This window comes from Electrona antarctica (genome assembly GCF_951216825.1).
Source record: "Electrona antarctica genome assembly, chromosome: 22".
Taxonomy (NCBI): domain Eukaryota; kingdom Metazoa; phylum Chordata; class Actinopteri; order Myctophiformes; family Myctophidae; genus Electrona; species Electrona antarctica.
The window spans coordinates 20,144,030-20,163,940 of record NC_136805.1 but is presented as its reverse complement, the minus strand read 5'-3'; the positions used below and the strand labels follow the sequence as shown (position 1 = coordinate 20,163,940).

The following is a 19,911-nucleotide window of genomic DNA, read 5'->3' as shown; positions in this document are numbered from 1 at the left end:
AGTTTAATTTGTTTATCCATTATTCTTTTTTAAATAATTATTATTATAAAGATTATAAAGAGAAATGAAGTTAGGAACGTCTCCTTTGGTCCAACCATTCCTAAAACATGTGAAGTCCAGTGAAGAAAGAAATTAAAAAGTACATTGTGGGTGTATGGGATTTATTTCTCTATCACACTATCACTAAACACGGGTGAAATTCAACCGAACACCAGCCTGTAGAAAAAAACAGGGATGTGGGCAGGGAAACAAAGCTACCTTCTATGATGTCACTGAGCATCATGAAGGTACAGAAAGACCCGCCCACCTCAGACATCAGCAACATTATGAAAATTGCACAAATATAATCGTCCGGCGGGTGAAAATCACCCATGTTTAGTGTTCTAGGGTTAAGAGGTTGGTCCAGACTCAGAGAACAGATACATGGATCAAATGTCATGAAGAAGGAGAAGAATAAGAAGACAAGAAGAATACTGTCTGTACCTTCACCATAGAGGAGCCTTGCAACATTAACTTCACATCTTCATTATCCTCCACTCCTAGATCAACGAAAGTATGGATCGAGAGAGAGAAAGGGAACATGGAAGAATAGACAGATTGGGAGACAAAGATGCAAATAATGCAGACAAGAGAGAAGGAAGGAAGGAAGGAAGGGAGGAGGGAGGGAGGAGAGGCAAACAGACAGGGGGATGGAGGTGGGGAAACAGAGGAAGAACCATAAAGGAGGGAGGCAGTGTAAGGGAGAGATGGAGAGGGGGAGAGAGATATACAGTTTGTGAATACATACAGTATACTCCATTTCATACATACCCAGACAGGTGGTCACATTCACAAATTACAATACCGGGTGAGTAAGCGATAAAGAGGGAGTCCACACATTAATTGGATGCCAAAAAAGTAATTTATTTAAACTTAAATACTATGAAGTAAACAAAAATTAACACCAATGTGTGAACAAATGGTAGACATCAGTACTGTATGCAGTGTATGGATGAGTAGAATGGGGTGTGTGCATCAGTACTGTATGCAGTGTATGGATGAGTAGAATGGGGTGTGTGCATGTGTGTCAATGTACAGTATAAGCAAAAATAAGGGCAGGAACCCAAACAAACACAGCTGCTCACTGGAGGAGAAGAGAGCCTTATATAGGCTCCTCACCCCCAGGTGAGGCCCAGTGGCTGACGACCTGTCCCACTCTGCCAATCACTTCCCCTGGACGCAAGGTGCCAGACAGGCAGAGTGGGAAGGCTGTCACAATAGATTAGAAAGATGTCTCTATATACGGACAGACCAGATGGACAGACAGACGCGACGGCACAAAGGACTGACCCAGTCTGTTGATCTAACCGCGAGGATATGATCTTCATCATACTTGGAAGTTATGCGAGAATGCCTACTGAGTGGCAAAAAAATACTTTCTGGCCTTGACAGCCCATATCCAAGTCCTATTAAACAATGTATAAATCGATGTATAAATGATTCCCGAGCGCGGCACGGCTGCAGCTCACCGCTCCTTGGCTGCGGCTCACCGCTCCAAGAGATGGGTCAAATGTGGAGAACAAATTTCACTGCGGTAACGTGTGTGGCAAATCGTACGACTTTGACTTTGTTAAATGACATTAAACTCACTTTGCCACTCACTTTTCCACTTTCCACAGAAAATCAAGGAGAAGAGATATTCTTTTGAATTAGAGGCTGGTGTGGTGTGTGTGTATCTGACCAGAGTGCTAGGCTAATTGAGTCACAGTCAAATCTGGCATGGCATAAAAGATGGGGGGAGAGAGAGAGAGAGAGAGAGAGAGAGAGAGAGAGAGAGAGATGATGATGATGATGATTTTACCAAGCTGGAAGAGAAGGGAAAGAAGTTAGCGAAGAACGCATTGAGTCTGTCCAACTGCCATGCTCATGACATGAGGCATACATTACATAGAGACTGAGACAATAAGAGCTGGACAGGACAGAGAAGGGCAAGCTAGACAGTAAGGAGAAACTAAGTGGATCATGCAATCAGCTAAGTGTTCTAGTCCAGTCACAATATTCATACCACTTGCTGCCTGTTAGAGAAATTAACTGTGGAGTAATGAGAGTCGGACTCGAGAGGCATTTAAAATGTGCTTGATTTATCCATGTGAAACTCACATATGTTTTTTAGGAAGTCATGCATCAGGAAACCTGTTAAGCACTGTGATTTCTACACAAGGCGCAGGCTCCCCAAGCCATGGGCTGTGGGCTGCCCTTGGTGGGTTCCATAAGCTTCATTTAGTCTCTGTCGAGTGCCAAAAAGAACTGATGCGACACGTTGTCAGCATGTAGATCAGTTCTTCTTTGCACGTGACATCATCATACGACAGATAATGAGTTAGGCTTTGTCGTTGTCTCAAGGGGGGCACATGCAATTGTAGGGCTTACAGTGAGCAGGTCATGCTATCTGCTATGTCAGCTGTCTGCCGGAGGGTCGAGTCACCAGGGTTGCATGGAGCTCTTTGCATGATGTAAGATTCAATCCAACCATAAACAGGACTCATACAGGGAACACACATTGGGGGCTCCATTTTAGTCACCGCTAAACCCCTTATCCCTAAACTTCTTCAAACTCACAACGTGTCAATGTAGATTGGCTAGTTGAACTATTCAAAAATGTTTTTCAAAATAGTAAAAAAAGGCAAAGAAGTTTAGGGATAAGGGGTTTAGCGGTGACGAAAATGGAGCCCAGGATGTCCACATAAACACATACCTCTTTTGGATATAAAATCGTCACTGAGATGTCCACATAAACACATACCATAACATCTTTATGTACAGTACATGCACAGCAAAATCGTCACTCCGAGAGTGTACAATTGTAAACAAAATAATGGTACACTCTCAGGATTAGATTAACAAATTTTACTGTGGATTTTACAGTACATAAATTGTGTAAGAAATTATCTCATATCAACTATTCTTTCAATATCTTAGTTCCCTTTTGACATACACATGTTGCCTTGTTGTGTGTAATGTCGATGAATAAAAGCACTGTGATTTGTGCCCCGGGAAACAAATAAATCTTTATGATAAAAAATAATAGCGTTAAAGTATTTCAGCCCTGCATCAAACTATCTGTCAATGAACACAAATTCAATCAACAGATAAACATCGGCCACTGGCATCAGTGAATGGCATCTTATTTGTCAATACACTGATAGCAGTCAACAAGGGGAGTATTGGCCGATACCGATTATTCGGTGCATAATAGTAGGCATTTGGCATGTACAGTACATCATATGTATGACATACATGATGTTTGTGTTTAATAAGCCCTGAGCAAGAAAGCAGATGTTATATTTCCGAACAACTTTGTATTATAACAAATGTGTGGACATCTAGGTCTTGGTGTTGAACAAATATTTACATGAGCAAACATACTAGTATACTGTACTGCTGTTATGCCACAGAACTGTCTCCAGATGGCCCCTGTAAACATTTTACATTAATCTTGGTACTGAGGATTTCTTAAGCTGTCTTCTTGAGACTGTTACTGCTCTTTACTACTACAACTCACCATAACAACCCAACCCCAAATGTCCGTTGTCTGTTTGAATGAATCCACCTGTGGTCCAAACCTGCTCTGCATTATGTCATGTGGATTTATTCATAAACAGCAGAATGAGTCAAAGCTACGATGACCAGTCTACTGTATGACGCTGCTTGTCGCAACATTGAGCTTGTGGTTTAAATTCCAGCCCTTGAAACGTACGCTTTAACCAAAGGTTGACCTGAATATGACCAGTAAATGAGCATTGCTTGTCCTTACAAAAAACACACGCCAAGTGCCCTTGAAATGACAAAAGGACTTCCACACAATTACAAAAACATTTTGAAAGTCCACTGTACGTGCGAGACACCTGTGTGGCGATAGCAATAAGAGCAGAAAGGCATATTCCGTATGTTGAGTTTTGAATGAAGGCATTTTAACTGATGAAGTTGTATTCTTAGACTAAATGAAATCAGCTTAGACTAAATACAATCAGGAGTATACAGTACAGTATAGTGTACTTCTCACATGACATGGAGAATACAGACCTTTTGCAGCGGAACACATTTGCACACAGTTGCTATTTACTTAAGTTTGCTGATAATAAGCCTATACTGTCCTTAGATGCAGTGTAGCAAACACTGCAACTGCATGGATCAAACACACTGGTCAGTGGTAAAAGCCAATAGAGTGTGGAATGCAAGCTATCTGAGACTGCTATGCGTTTTAAGCCAAGAGCGTACGTGGCCTAACTGAGGTTTTCTTATCTGAGAGCAAAGTGGCTGTGATTGAGTGAGTGTGTGCGCTCGCGTGCCAATCGTGCGCGTGTGTGTACCATGTTTTACCTCCCACAAGGAAGGGAGTAAAATACTTCTCCCTAAGTGATGAGGTCAGTAAAGCCAGAAGAAATTGACCTCGTAAAGACATGAGGAAATGGGTCATTATTGCGGTAAGAAATGGGTTTTGATGTTGCCCCAAAGAAACAGTAAAACTAATGTAATTCGGTCAGCTGTTGGTGAAACTGGCGGAGTGTGTGTGTGTGTGTGTGTGTGTGTGTGTGTGTGTGTGTGTGTGTGTGTGTGTGTGTGTGTGTGTGTGTGCGTGTGTGTGTGTGTGTGTGTGTGTGTTGTGGAAAGTGCAGAGCGTATTGTGAAGTACAACTGAATCAGTTCCTCCCTAAAGAAAAACATACAGAAGTCACTGCATGTGTTCAGCCCAACAGCCTTTCACTTCTCCTTCATAGATATAGCAACAGTAAGACCCATGCTGACTAACAGTAGCCGCACTGTAGTCTAGGAGGGCTTGGTCACTATACTGACAAGGCAGTCTTGATACTGGAATCACACACAGCCAAACACACACACACACGTACACACACTTGTGTGTTTGGATTTGGCTAAAGTCCAAGTTATACTGTATATCAAACAACCATGTCATACGACAATTAATATTAATGATGCTATTTTCAACTGAAAAATATGTTACTGTCAAATGTGTTTTTGAGAAGTTACTCAAGTATGTTTGTGTAAAGTAATAGACACAATTGAATGTAGCTTACAAAACAGATGGCTTTGCCATCCTCACAGATATGCAAGATGCCATGACGTACTGTACAAGAGCCTCATGCCAGAAGTCAAGCAGGCGCTGTTACTGTTTCTCAACTGGTGGGTTGGTGCAAACACGTTGTTGAACATGATATACTGGGTTGTGATTGCAAACAAGGTAACAAGAACAGATAGGGGGATTGTATCTGTCACTGTCAATATGGGTTGTATTGTGTATATATAGCGGTTTCTATTGACTGCTAAAATTCAACATCCATCCATCCATCCATCTTCAACCGCTAATCCAGAATGGGGTCGCGGGAGTAACAGTTCCAAACAAAGAGCTCCAGACTTCCCATTCAAGAGCAACATTAGCAGCGAGGACCTCCCTATGAGACGCTCGGGAGGCATTCGTATTAGATGCCCGAACCACCTAAACTGGCTCCTTTCCAAGTCAAGCGGGTCAACTCCGAGTTTGTGAATTGCAATGTTTCCCCTATACAGTGGTAGACAGAAGACACAGGTATGTTCAGGTGAACTGTATATCCATAGCCTCCTCTATTGACTAAGTGCCCGCAGGAACCCTGAGGGAAACTCTGTGGTACAGGACCTGTTGGGTAGACACTGAATTCTGTCCAGAGATATTATGTTACATGTTCAATTATATTTTAGGAACTCAGTTGATTCTCTTATACAGGGTAATATACAAAGTGTATTATAGCAAAATAGGTTTGAATAACTTGACCACAAGCTTTACAAGAAACCAAAATATGGTGTGCAAAGGTCGAGGCCAAAGGTCGAGGTCAACCAAGGGAACAAACGTCTGTGTGGATCTATAATGGTCACACGCTGCAAATACCAAATGCAGCAATGAATGCCAAAGGCAATGTTTTTCCTAACCCAGGATGCATATTGATTTATTTCTCAGGAAACAAGACTACATTTATTCAGTGTTGTTTAGTTACACATTTCAGCACAGAAATAAGCAACAAATATTAGGAGACACTATTTTCAAATTTCCTCTTTTTCCGATCGAGGTCTTGTAAGGACACAACTACAAGGGGAGATTGTTGACCTGCTTAATACAGTATTATACATGCTCAATCAAGCTGTAATTAGTTAGTTAGTTGCTGCGAGAGTGAGGTCTAGCCAACACCAACTCGGGATTCCTGGATCGCTGCCCTCCACAATTTCCTATCTAACATCAGGTTCTTGAGCTCTTCAGTGTTGTCAGCCAAGCTGTCGCGCCGCAGCACGTCTACATAGGTGGTACGCTTTCCCCTCCTGGCTTTGCCCTATTGCCCAAGCTGTAATAACAATGAAAATACTACCAACGCACTGGATGGGAATCACCCTATTTGTGGTTAATGCCACCCAGAAGGAGAAGTAATGGCATGCCATTGTGTGCATCTAACTGAAACTCTCAAGCATTAACATTTGCACGACATATTTAATGCAATGCAAAACCATGAGCACATGCGTTACATGGATGGTTATGAACCATAGTTACTTGATACCGCAGTATACCGTAAAACTGTACGCCAAATTACATCCCCACCAACCAGTGAGAGTTCATCTGAATTAAAACTGTATAGTTACATCCCCATCACACAGTGAGAGTGCATATCTGTATTCTGGCATTTACAGAGGCTTAGATGGTACTGGTACTGGTGGTGTTGGTTTTACAAACATGTGAAACTCTGTTAACACAGCAAACTTTACGTTTAAACCTAAACCTAGTTAAACAAGCTAACCTAGTTGGCTTGTTGGTAGTAGTTACTGTATACGATGATGTAAATGTTACAAAATGATATCTGTTTGTTTTGGTCGTATGCCTGTGTAACCCATTGATTCATATTGTTTAGGGGAAAAATAAATACTGATTTCCAGTGATCACTAAGCAATGAAAAAATACAAATACGATACAAATACATTGTATTACATAGTTGAGAGCAAACATGTGACTGGCTTGGTTGGCTGTGTAAAAGTTTAATGATATTGAAAAGCCCAAATGATGAAAATGTTAGATTAATTGATAGGAGAATGTTGCTGATGGATGTCCCATATGACCCTACAGTGACTTAGGCTAGTGGCAATACTGTTCACTCTGAAAACGAGCCAATTAAGTGGAAGGCAGCATGCAGCTGGATCACATACTGTAGTATCGTCACAGTCTATTATTATAGTGTAGCTGTACGTAGGTCCCAGCACTAGTTTATCATTGCAGACGAGCCCCGCCTGAACAGCGAGCTAATTTTGTTTTGGTTATAAGTACAGAGGCGGTCTGATTTATCCATGTGAGAGACCTAGAGAGACAAATGCAAGCTGGCTCTTTGCGCAATGAATGCAGTAAATCTATCTAGTATTGTAGCAGTCATGCAAATTTTACTAGCAGCTAGAAAGCTGGTTATGGCTATCTGCCAAAATGGCTTATGAATATGATGGACAGATTATTGGTGATGTTTCTCTGGCAGAGGATTGTCTGTCTTGATATGACTGTAAACTTTCTTCATTCAATCACACCTGACACCTCTAACAACAGTAATATAAAAAATAAACCTTAGTTGCAATAAGAAAGTACAGTTACAGAATACATTTAAAATCAGTGCATTTAAAATCAGTTTGTTGTCATCATTTAGCAATTTTAGCAGAACAGAACCCATGTCATCTAGGAATATGTTGAGTACAATAACATATTAATAACATATTAATAACCCAGTCCACTATCTTTTGTCATCAGAATGGCCTGTATAGGAACCGGCTCATCAGTACAACAATCCACTCCAGTAATAGGCAGTCCAGTGTGGGGTCATCAATAAATTAAACATTTGATACCAAATATGTTTAATAAACGTTGCACAGCTGTCTGCATAACTGTGTCCCGTGTTCACTGTTGTGTTCATGTGTTCAACGAGTCTATACATGTAAAGACTATCGCCCTATATCCATCCCATTGACTCTTGTATTAGAATCATCATCATCAATGGGATGGCATGGATATGCGCACAGGCAGTTGCTTAAACAATGAGGATGTACGCAGGGGGTTGCGCCTCAGTGACCCAGATAAGGTTTTGTTCTAAGATGTAACGACATATTAATTAAGAAGAACTTACCCAAATGTCTCAACGGGTCAATTGATTTAGATTCGGAGACCGAATCGGACGTCCCGGCTCCATTCTTCACAGGAGAAGCTAATTTCTTACCACTGCCCAACATGCTGCCCAGTAGTACACTTGATCCTTGTAGTCTATTCGTGTCGCTCACACTCACAACTTAATCCAGCAATCTGTCAGACCCTACAGATCACTGGACGCATGCAGCATGGAGGACTGGAGCTCGTTGTACACAAATGTCCGACTGTGCTTCTCCACGCAGAGTCCAGTGCGCCTCATGATTTATCCTCTTGAGAGAAAAGGCAAGACTTGTTCAATCCTTTCAAGTGATGATGTCACGGGGTTGGAGGACTCGGCGGCTGCAGCATAAACCGGATTAGAGCCAGCATAGTTCGGTGCTCAACCTGTGCTAACAACAAACCACACCATTGTAATAAAACGGAGAAGGTGAATAATGTGACAAGGAAATGGGGTAATCGTCCAGCGTCCGACTACTCCTCCGATGATGTGGAGGGTATTTTAATATTCGTAATATCAAGGAATCTGAACAATGCATGCAATGATGCCCTCTAACGTTAGTTGACTGACCTGAAAAGATTGTGCATGTGCACCGTTACAATTCCCATAAAGACAATTTGCCGGAATTAATATTCATGCTAAATGCAATATCTAAAACTGTAGGAGTAAAGTATTTTTTGTGGGGTTCCTTTTGTGCGCTACATGATTTAATCCATTAAAGAGTTATTATTCATGACGCTGTCATCGGAATGGGCGTGGCTATGTCTTAGTCACGTGATCTAACACGGAAGTAGTTTATGTGTGGCTGCAGGGGAAAAAAGTAAGAGGAGAACCTTGTTATACCTCTATGAGGAGAGCCGAAGGTTTAGTAAATATACTTTGTCACTACATTAAACTCGCGTCGGTCGAGGAAAAGCACGCGAACGAGTCATTGGAATGTGCGCTGGATGTGTACAGGAGTGTAACAGGACTTCTGTGGCCCTTTCTAGACCAGAGAACACCCGACGGACAGCGCTATACTGGTTGACCAATGATCAGGACGAGTAGCAACGCAAGTGAGGTGAGCGGTCAACTCTTTCTTGTCTGATTAAAAAGTCTGGCATCATGCCACGTTAGTGCTTTTAAGTCTGTGCATTTCTCGCTCCGTGCTTCGATTCCAGCTCCAGTTGCATTCGAACGAACTTGAACTTGCCCAGGGTGAATGTCTAGTACCAGCACCCTGCGTACTGTCATGCCTGTCCCGGCCATGGCAGCAGAGCCCGTGGTTGATCACCAGAAGCGCTTCCAGGCTGCTGTGGATGTCATTCAAAACCTCCCGAAAAATGGTATGGTAGGCACTGTAATAGAGAACCCAGAGTGTTCACGTAACTGAACTCCAGTGTTAAAGAGCACACTCCTTTGAGGCTGCAGTACAATCCATGTTGTTATTTGTACACTTTGAAAGTTTAATACAAATGGATAAATTACATAGTATTTTACTGTATATTATATAATATTTAATGTAAACTGGGCTTTTACTATAAATAGAACACATTCAGTGTGTGTTTTGGTTTTTTGCACACAAGGCTCCATTCGTAAAACTGCACACTTTTAACTGATTGTAATCCAAAATGCAACGATCCAAGCTTACATTCCACAATATTTCAAAGCATTAAGTCCCTTTCCTTTGTGTAAAATGTATGTCGAGAACTCCTGGATTCACGTAAAAAAAACGATCCAAGGCATTGGATTCAAGAAAATATTATTTCTTTGTGTTCTCTATAATCCTCTCTAATTTCCCTCGGTGAAAATTGAGGAATCGACACCGAGATTAAATGAACAGAATGTGGAAGGGTACAATTACACTTAATAAACCATTACGTCTGTCTCCTAGGCTCCTATCGGCCCTCCTACGAAGTGATGCTGCGGTTCTACAGCCTGTACAAGCAGGCTGTGTGTGGACCCTGTACAATTTCCCGCCCTGGCTTCTGGGATCCAGTAGGACGCTACAAATGGTGTGTGTGTAGTGTATGCGTACGTACATACCTGTACACTAGTGTACACACACACATAACCTTGCATACAATTAGTATTAGTACATCTACTTTTTTCTACGTGTATATATTTAAAACATGTTGACGTTCAAGCTCACAAGGGTAGCATTGTGATGCGTTGTGAGCTTGTACATCGTCACTATTTTTTAAATGAGGCGACTAATTCCCGATTTTCCTAAGTTTGGTTTCGGGGGAGACACTAAATTTGACTTTTGAGTCTTGAGCTGAAAATGTTTGGGAACCACTGCTCTGAAGTCTGAAGTCCGAGCCATGGTCACATAAGGTTGCATTGACAATAGTGCACTGGTAAATACACAAAGAAGTGATTGTTCTTGTTTGACATTAGGGATGCCTGGAGCCAGCTGGGAGGCATGAGCAGCGAGAGTGCAATGTCTACATATGTGGACGAGATAAAGAAAGTAGCTCAAGAGGTACGGTAAACCCAGAAACCAGAATGGGTTTTAATCACTTATCACATACTGTAATATACACATCAAGCGAAAATAATGCATGACATGGGAGCTAATATTTCTACTATTCACTTTAAGCAACATAGTCCAACTGTAGCTTGCAACAGTCTGCAAACCCTTGCTATCCACCTCTCATTGAATAGAACCAACTGATGCTAGTATGTTGTCTGCCAGACATTATGATATGATAATACAAAAATGTATTCATAACACAGGACTAAATACCAATGTATTATTATCTTGTAACTAAAATATTGGCAACATTTTCATCACTATGCTTTTAACCGAATAAAATAAAATCAGGGCTTTCTGAAGTTTAACAGTCAAAATGTTCCATTAACACTGCAGGTCATAGATACCACGCCGATTAATGAGAAGACTGCCTCGCTGTTTCACCATTTTGAGCCTCTCTATGTGGTCATAGATGACATGCCCCGTCCACCTCAGTCTTTCCTCAGTCTCAGAGAAGGTGAGCATGAAATACCTTTAACCACTTAAGCATGCTAGGCAATTTTGGGTAAGTAAAAAGTAAGTATGCCAACTTGCCAGTTTGCCCTGCCACAGTGCAAACATTTACATGTTTTATTCCAACAGTTAATTTGGTCAGACGGGAAGAGTAGGTGGCTAGAGAATTTCAGAATTCACAGGGCTTACAGTTCTCAGTCCTGGGGACGGATTTCAGCCCTGAGGATTTCATAGGGGTCATTTAATGAGATCAGTGCAAAAAATCTTTTTCAGTCATGGGATTTTTTTTTGCTTTAAGCCCTGAGTTCAACAGCCATTACGGCATGCTGTAGGGGCTGACAAGTTCTTGTGCTCCACAAACATAATGGTTTGTCTCTGTACCAGGTATAAACGTCAGTGAGCAGGCTGACAATCAAGAAGGAGCAGAGGAGGTGGTGAGGGACTGGGAGGAGGTGGGACCTGAAGCTGAGCCTTCTCCTCCAGAAGCTTCAGAGCAGGAGACGAGTCCCTGTGAGACCACTGAGCTCCTGGCTTCCACCATCCCTCAGGGTAGGAAATGATTTACAGCTTTGCGTAGTTATCTCCCCATACGTGTTTACATGGAACCTGCAGTATAACCTCTGCTGCAAGCACCACTAACCCCTACACGTTCCCTTTGTATTTTTGAGCAGTGCCTGTGCGTGTGTGGGGGGGTCTGTACCGTATGTCTATCTGTCCCTGAGTATGACCTATTGACCCCTGCAGCTGTTTGAGCAGTCAGCTAAGTGGGGTCGCATTGGAGGGTCAATGAGACACACACACACACACACACACACACACACACACACACACCAGGAAGGAGGGGTAATTACAACCATGTGCTTAAACTGTGCTTGTTATTACACCCAGCAGGACACCAGCTACTACCCCACTACATCTCACAGGCAAATATTGTACTTTTACACTACAATTATTTGCAGACTCCAACGCACCGCTCACTTCACATTGCAGGTGTGCTTTTTAACCTATTTTGGATATACAGGATACATGTTTACAGCACCTACTGTGTTGACCAAACTGTCATCATTCAAAATGGTGTAATGTTTCAAAGTGGATATAACATTTTTGAATAAAAACCTTCAGATGTAAACGTCGTCCTCTATTCCTGTAGACGCTGTTGTGTGTGAAGGCTTGGTGGTGACCAGTGACTCGGAGAATGAGATCTTTTGTGACTCTGTGGATTCAGTGGAGGAGCTTAACATCAAGGTACGAAGCAGTGTGATTAGTGGCAATAGCAGTGATAAAAGTATCCATAATAATCCATGAGATAATAATCCATGTTGAGCTGCGCTCTTTTCCATGTTATGTAGTGCACGGCTCAGATTGGATTATCCCACTTACCATGGCCACTTATTGAAGATTAAAATAAGTACTGTTTATTCATATCTTGGGGTATAATGCTCTTTGGGTAGACATTTTGTGCTTCATTCATATTGGGATGCACACGCAGATCCGACACACCAAAGGTCCGACATGTGGAAACAACGGTCGGACATGCGCTGCTCCCGTGCTTGCGGTTATGGTTAGGGTAGGTTGTCGGTCTAGCCATGGCCCCTATAGTTACTTGCATCACATTGCCCTGACTCATGGCAGCTTGTCTGCTTTGTGTCCATTTAAAGAAACCCATGGATTACTATTGAATGTAATAGTTATTCTGTACATTTTTCTTTTGGCTGCTTCACTTTGTGTGTGGATGCACTGGACTAATTAGTGCATAATAAAAGAACATCCAATTGCCAAATATGACTACGGTAATTAGTCGATAGGCAGTCGGCTCTAATATCAGCACGCTTTTCCCCCCCACAAAAAGATAAAGTGTATAGAAATCCATGTTCTTTTAAAGCGTAGCTTTTACCCAATGTTGGCTTAAATTACTGTTAATGCAGCACGGTGGTCATCCCAGCAGCACACCTAGATGTCTTTACTGTCCAAATTCTGTTCGGACAGTTCAGACAGTGTGTTCGGATACAGTCTATGGTTCGGATAGAAGCTGGGTGGTTGTGATATATTTATTTTTATTTTCACATTCAGACCAAGCTATTCTGTCTGCAGTGGGAACATACGTTGGCTAAGGAGTCTCTCTACAAACACGCATACATACAAACTGTCGGCTGTCGCAAAGAAAAAGCTAAGCATCCATACCTCTGTGACAAATGTCCGATATCCACTATCCAGGTATTAAAATAACTACACTAGATGTACACAAACCTCCTCCTGTAGCTCGAGACAGAGTAAGCTACACATACATACACAGCTGTGATTAATTCCATCAGATTACTGAGAGTGGGAGGGATCAGCTCTCTGAACAGTTTGGTTGAAAGGTGTTTTGTCAAAGTTTGGATGGTAGCATGTCACCCCTTTAAACGGTGATCTGTCTTCAGCCGTGCAAGAAGACGGGTGACAATATTGTGACCTTGATGATAATGTTGGGTTGAACTGTGTTCATAGGTGGAAGTGGCTATGTTCAATGGACTTCAGAATGGCCATGTCCACTCAGACTCAGAGGTGACTCCAGTCCAATCCCACCAACTGGAAACCGTTCCAGAGGCAACACAGGTTGGGGCCGGTCAAGGTGGAGAAGGGGCAGAAGATGGGAAAGGCCCACCAAATAGGAGGAATAGAGACACTGGAAGGGATGCCACACACTACGGCTGGAGAGAACGTATGTTGGTGCCAGTATTCCTGGCAATTAATTTGATTGTGGTCATATTTATTATTTATGGCCAAGTCCCATCAGCAGCTGACGGTTACCATCATAAAATGGTAACCTTTTGTTGTAGACATATCAACCTGCAGACTTTAGTTGATTGCAGACAGTGCTTTTATTTGATTTCCTACATCTGGGCTAAACTCTGGTAGCTTTTCAATAGGCCACTATAGATTCTATGTAGCAGATACACCTGGTTTACAAAGGTCTGATGTGTTCTTTGGATGAGGGACTACTTACATGGGGAAGGTTTCAGGGAAATATATTTGCGCTGTTTTGAACTTGCATTATATTGATTGATCCAATATACTCATAGGGTGTAGATCTAAATGAAAAATGACTGTATGTGCATGGAAGTACTGTAGGTTCGATACTGTACCAGTATCAAACCTACAGTAACCTGGGTTGTGTTCTACAGGTGGTGTTCCCCAGGGCAGTCCAAGGCGTCCGGCCCGAGGGGACCCAGCGATGGGCGGCGGAGGTGGACGGGGGGGAGGTGACGGCTCGGAGGATGGAGATGAGAGGAGGCAGGACACGCACCTACAACAACAGATTGTGCTGGCACTGCGGAGACTGAGAGAGGACATGAGGAGTGTGATGGACAGAATGGAGGTGGTGGAGAGGCTTGCTGCTGTAAATGTAAGCCTGTCTTTTTATGGAGGTCGAAAGCAGAGAACAGGCGACAAATTATGATGCTAAGTGCGTGCTTTCCATACCCCTTTTAGTTGATTCAGTGTAGAGAACACTAAAGCACCACACATGGGCTGAAGAAGACCAATGTTATTATGGTAATCAGACTCACTCACTCTAACGACGGAGAACATTTTAACCAAGTCTTAACAACGGTGTGGCCTCGCGTGTGCATATATGGCTTTCAGTGGCGAAGCCACTATACAGGCTGGCTGCTTGTGTGCATGAAAATATAGTGCCCCTTCATCAGGCAATTCACCCTTCAGGGCTTCTTCAGTGGGAGTTGCAGTATTTCTCAACCCTCTCTGCTGTTCTTTTTCCATCAGGCCCAGAATGCAGATTGGAGACCATGTCTGCAGTGTGCAGCTGCGGCCTCAGAACAAGAGGTAATTACGGCAACCACACTAATAATGATAACAGAATCAACCAATTTTATCCCGACTGTACAAAGCTATAAATAAAATTCCTTGGAAATTTAAACTACAGTACAACAATTTAAAGTGCAAGATTAGAGTAAGTGCCACAAACCATAATAGTATTTGCTAATAAAACGGGTATGTCTTATAAAGTACATTAACTAGGATAAGGGAAGCTTCTGAAGTGGCAGAGGTGTTCACTTGTTTGAGGTTAAAAGCACACACCTGTATTTGTCATCAGGAGGACAAATGGTGGCCATTTGACGTGTCGGGCCGGACTGCGCTCCTCCTGTTGCTGTGGCCCTTTGTTGCGCAGGGCATGGTGTTCCTGCTGAGGAGGTCCCAGAGGAGAGGCCGCGTCTCCTCGTGAACTAACCTGGCGTGGACATGTGACGGCCCATCCATAGAAATCTGTGGACGCACCGTTGTTTCACTGCTATATGGGAGAGAAGGACTATCGCCGATATCAATCCATAGGAACATTTCTTCCAAAGTCTCCTCTAATTCTACGGGTGCAGGATGAGAGGATTTTAATGGACTTACTAGGAATCATTGTCCACTGTTTTGGGTTCTGTTGTAAAGCTCAGGTTCCAGGAACACTATAATCACTTATTAATTTATTTTAGCTGACAATAGCTGAATGTCGTTTCCTTTGGTGGGGCCACTGGAAGGAAGCTATTCAGTGTCGAGTTGTTGCTTAACATGATATCCCATTCACAATAACCCTGATAAGAGTTGCTCGATATTGTGTGAAACCTGTTATATGCTATACTAATATTATCTGAGATGCTTGGGTATGAACACCTGATTGCATTTACGTTTTCTTTTCGCTGTGATTCATGTAAGGCAGCTTCCAAGATTAACATTTTTAATGATCGTGATTCACATGTACCGATTTGCATTTGGGATGTGATCATTGCCAGGGAGAAAGCTACATATGTACAAGATGTTGTGCATATGTAAATGCATGCATACAATGTCTTGTACATATCACAGTAATGAGTCATTGTGTGAATGCATCTGTCACTTCGAGAGCCACCGCCTAAATGTCTGTTCAAGTGAAGTACGTTAACTACAGTATGGGGCCTTATTGTACTACAGACCTAAACTGTGACAGTTGCTGGCTCTGAACAGGGCACCGTTTGTACCGTGCCTGCAGTTCGGTGGTTGTTTGTGAGCACTGACATACAATAATTGTAAATATTTCTTCACCAAAGATTGTGAGAAATATTTTCCAAGCAATTAGCCTATTACTGTACGATATGATGAGCATGAGATGAAATTAAAGCAATCTCCACTGGAATGTTATGTGTCCCTGAAATTTGACGTTTTCCCCCCCTTGAATTCAGAACCAACTGTGAGTGTGTGTGCGCGTGTGTGCTTCGGGGTGATCAATGGTCAAACCGTTTTCAAAACAAATAATTTAATATATTATGTATAATATATACATAGGTTAACTTAACAAGGTTTTGTACAACTGTTACAAAATTGGTCCACGCACAATCACCCACGTACATAATAGTACATGCACAAGGGCACAGATAGAAAGACAAAGGGACTGACAGTCTAGATATGATAAGGACAACCACAAAGTCTGGTTGGAGGACAGCGGTTGGCAGTAGTAGTTTGGTTTGCCTCCACTTCCGTTCAGACTCTGCTTTATAAACTAGGGTTCAAATGCATCAGCATAGGAAAGAAACAATATAAAAAAAGAAATAAAAACACTCGGGTAAAGTCTAATATACTTTGTCGTTTGACCATGACAGCGAGCAATGCATTCTTCCGCTGAGCGACAGTCATTATGACTATGTATAAATTAACCATAAGACTGAAATGGTTTGGATTTAAGGAAGTTATTCTAAGATTGGAGGACTGAGGTATGTCCAGATATCGTTTTAATTACTTTCTTTATAATACTGATATGGTACTGTATCAGTTGAAGCCTCTCTGGGCGCCTGTGTATCGAACTAAGTGCTTGTTTCTTTTCTTGGCTCTCCACATGTCCATGCTGATATGGTGCAATGACCCCCTTTGTTTTCATGAAATGTGGCATGACTATAGACAGCTGCCTTAACCACTTTAAACCTGGTGTCCATATTTAGGGCACGTCATTACAGGCAACATTTTTCAAATGTTTTCAAAACGATTCAAAAAGTATAAAAGAATAGATCTATAAGCTCACAATGCGTCGCAATGTGACATGTTGCGAGCTATTGAAGATTTTGAATAGAGCTTAAGTGGTTAAACACTTTTCCCCTCATTCTCCTCATGCAACAGTACAGAGGCAGAGGGCAACAGAGGCATGCTAGTATCATTCAAGGTCTGCAGTCTCTGCACCCCCAGCTCCCCACAAACACAGGGAACTAGTAGATTTGTGTCAATACACCTTGCATATTTCTGATATGTCAATGGCCCCATACAGTTTCAGGTTTAACTTACACTCCATCATGACAATGATGCTTGCTGACAACTGATTTTCAAACTAACGCATTGTGATGCCACATTATTAGCTTGAAAATTACCTCACCACTACAAAGTATAAATTAGGTGTTTGTGTCCCAACAAGAGAGTTTACCAGTGAGACATGACAATATTTTTACCCATATAGACTAGTTGATCCACAAAGCAGGTTTTGGGAAGACTGAACTGTCCATATTCACACCATGACCATTTGGCTCTTATGTCACACTTGGGGTGGGAAACTCCATCCAGAGTATCATGTGAGAACAAAATGGCTACTGTATGTGAATTATGGTCAATAACGGACCAAGAGCTGAATGACAGATTTTCCACCACACTGTATCATACCATACCATACCATATGCATACTGGCCAAATGTCATGTTTTTACCTTCTGTTAGAGGTTTGCTGTTAAGGCACCCAATCATATTTGATACTTTCCCATATCATATTTGATACTTACCCATTTGGCAGGAACATCATGCATTAGTTATGATAAGCTATGTACACAGTATATTGGAATTATAAAGTATTTTCATTGGAAAAATAGAAAACTGCAACAGAGTTGCTATATATATATAGCTAGATCTATAATTAGACTAGGGCCAGTATGGATAGATAACAGTACTTGTGCAATGCAGTCTTTAAAGGCTGTCAATGTTACTTACAAGGTCTGTGCTGGTGAGTGTTATAAATGCAGCAGCAGCAATATTTCTTCGGCTGAATCTCAAATGTTTAAAACAGCTTCCTTTCATTTTCTCCTTTGTTGATTACTGTCATCATTCAGCTAATGTAAGGGTTTCAAAATGGTACTTAGGGTTTGTTGGAAATTATTATGCCTCATGGCGATTGATGAGAATTAAAACCAGATATTTACATTGTTAAAATATATTTTTTAAGTAAAGGGCTCAAGGTAGCTGAAATTCACTTGGCTTTACAATTGTGTTATTGTCATGACAGCAATCATTTTGTCAGAATGGAGGTCTCATTTTTGAAATGGTGGATGTCTAATTTTGGAATGAAACTGTCATTGTAAAAATGTTCATCAACATATAAGCAAGTGAAACCACTTAATGACGGTGAGACAAGATTCACACATTGTAACTCCATGACCCTATATGGACTGTAGGGCTTTGGGCCTGGTGATATTAGCATTCCAGTGCTTGTGAGTAAACAGAAAGTGCTTTACACTGCATCAAGAGGACAGGACCCTGTTAAACTATAACTGTGTGACGGCGCCAGGCTCTCCTCTTGTCCCTGGCATCCAGAGGTGATCTCCTTAGCACCACAGCGGAAGAACTGAGGGACCCTTGATCCATCCATCCTGAGGAGGAGGGAGGGAGAGAGGGGTCCTCCCGGGCCAAACGAGGAAGTGCATCTGTCTGTGATCTATGCTGAATTGATATAGGACCTACGATGGATACCTGCGGAACCTCAAAATGTCCATAATGTCTCGACGCTCCTTCTATGACCCTTATCACCTCCACCCTTTCTCCACTCCATCCCCAGACTCGGTCCTCGTTCTTTCCCCGTTCGAGATCCAGATTCATGGACACGGCCCTCGCTCTCCCTACCCTAGTCTTCCTGTAGCGAACTGGCACCGGCTGGTACCACTGAGGCTGCTGGGTCGCTTGCAGATTGGAAGTTTGGTAGGTATTGGGAAGCCTTGTGGGGGAGAGCCAAGAGGGGACAACAGGGCGTGCTTTGGCCAGGTTGTGGGACTTCAAGTGTGGGGTATGACTGGTCTCAACTGGGGGTCTTGGGTATGTGGCGCGAACACTAGCTGGGAGAGGGTGATGCGAGTAGAGGAAACTGTGGGGCCGAGGCTGGGGTGTCACCCTAGCAGAGGCCATGCTCTCATGCTGCCTCCAGTCCTTTTCCAAGTTCTTCCCATTGCCCCCCCTTTCATTACATTTCCCCTTGTCAACCCGTTCTGCTCCAGCAGAGGATGGTTTGGCCTCCATAGCCTCTCTAGCCTCCATCCCTTTATCCCTTGTTTCCTCTCTGGGAGGGGTACGCTCTCTCTTGACTACATCCTCTTCTCCATCCTCCTCTTCCTCCTTCTCTTCTCTGTCCCCTCCCCCGTAGTTGCTGGCCTTGACCGGCTCATGCTCAGAGTCCTCGTCGGTGCTGCTACCCGGGTGGGAGGTGCTAGGGCATTTTTTACGTTTCCGGGTCACAGCAGAGATGAGTGACATGGGGAGAAAGTCTCTGGCATTGAGGTCCTTCTTGGAGCTTGAAGAAATCTGAAACGCAGAGCCCATAACATCATCTTGTGATTATACAGTATAGTGAAGAGTAAATACTGAGGGCTAGATAAGATAATTATTAATCCCCAGTGTCATTGAGAGATATAAAATATGCAAGATATAATATGGACTTCATAGACTCATCAAGGAAACAAAGAATGTATACAAATGTCAGGTGATCAAGATGCAATGG

At 42.5% G+C, this 19,911-nt stretch overlaps 3 protein-coding genes across 14 annotated transcripts in view; 1 reads left to right on the top strand and 2 right to left on the bottom strand.

Moving 5' to 3' along the window:
• LOC306915019 (1-phosphatidylinositol 4,5-bisphosphate phosphodiesterase delta-3-A-like) overlaps positions 1 to 8,274 on the bottom strand; it is a gene marked incomplete at both ends in the record, with an annotated part of 27,245 nt that extends 18,971 nt beyond the window's left edge. Inside the window, 2 exons of the mRNA XM_079492265.1 lie at positions 484 to 539; positions 8,172 to 8,274. Of these exons, the coding sequence (XP_079348391.1) occupies positions 484 to 539; positions 8,172 to 8,274 (159 nt within the window). The remainder of the gene's footprint in view (positions 1 to 483; positions 540 to 8,171) is intronic.
• A 682-nt stretch (positions 8,275 to 8,956) lies between these two features.
• acbd4 (acyl-CoA binding domain containing 4) lies at positions 8,957 to 15,837 on the top strand. 4 transcript variants are annotated; one of them, XM_079492420.1, is made up of 12 exons: positions 8,957 to 9,249; positions 9,350 to 9,514; positions 10,063 to 10,183; positions 10,569 to 10,653; positions 11,041 to 11,161; positions 11,542 to 11,706; positions 12,049 to 12,147; positions 12,308 to 12,402; positions 13,645 to 13,858; positions 14,322 to 14,542; positions 14,920 to 14,979; positions 15,251 to 15,837. In XM_079492420.1, exons 2-12 carry the CDS (start codon positions 9,391 to 9,393, stop codon positions 15,377 to 15,379), a joined length of 1,434 nt encoding a protein of 477 aa, XP_079348546.1. In that variant the 5' UTR covers positions 8,957 to 9,249; positions 9,350 to 9,390; the 3' UTR covers positions 15,380 to 15,837. The 4 variants fall into 4 exon arrangements, with proteins under 4 accessions (XP_079348546.1, XP_079348545.1, XP_079348548.1 ...); XM_079492419.1 differs by having other exon boundaries at positions 12,046 to 12,147; XM_079492422.1 differs by lacking the exon at positions 9,350 to 9,514 and having other exon boundaries at positions 12,046 to 12,147.
• A 584-nt stretch (positions 15,838 to 16,421) lies between these two features.
• LOC306915720 (rho GTPase-activating protein 23-like) overlaps positions 16,422 to 19,911 on the bottom strand; it is a 62,581-nt gene continuing 59,091 nt past the window's right edge. For 8 of the 9 annotated variants that reach the window (XM_079493271.1, XM_079493272.1, XM_079493268.1 and 5 more), the window contains one exon: positions 16,422 to 19,715. In XM_079493271.1, coding sequence (XP_079349397.1) covers positions 18,684 to 19,715 — 1,032 coding nt within the window. In that variant the 3' untranslated portion in view covers positions 16,422 to 18,683. The remainder of the gene's footprint in view (positions 19,716 to 19,911) is intronic. The other variant, XM_079493275.1, reaches the window with a different exon arrangement.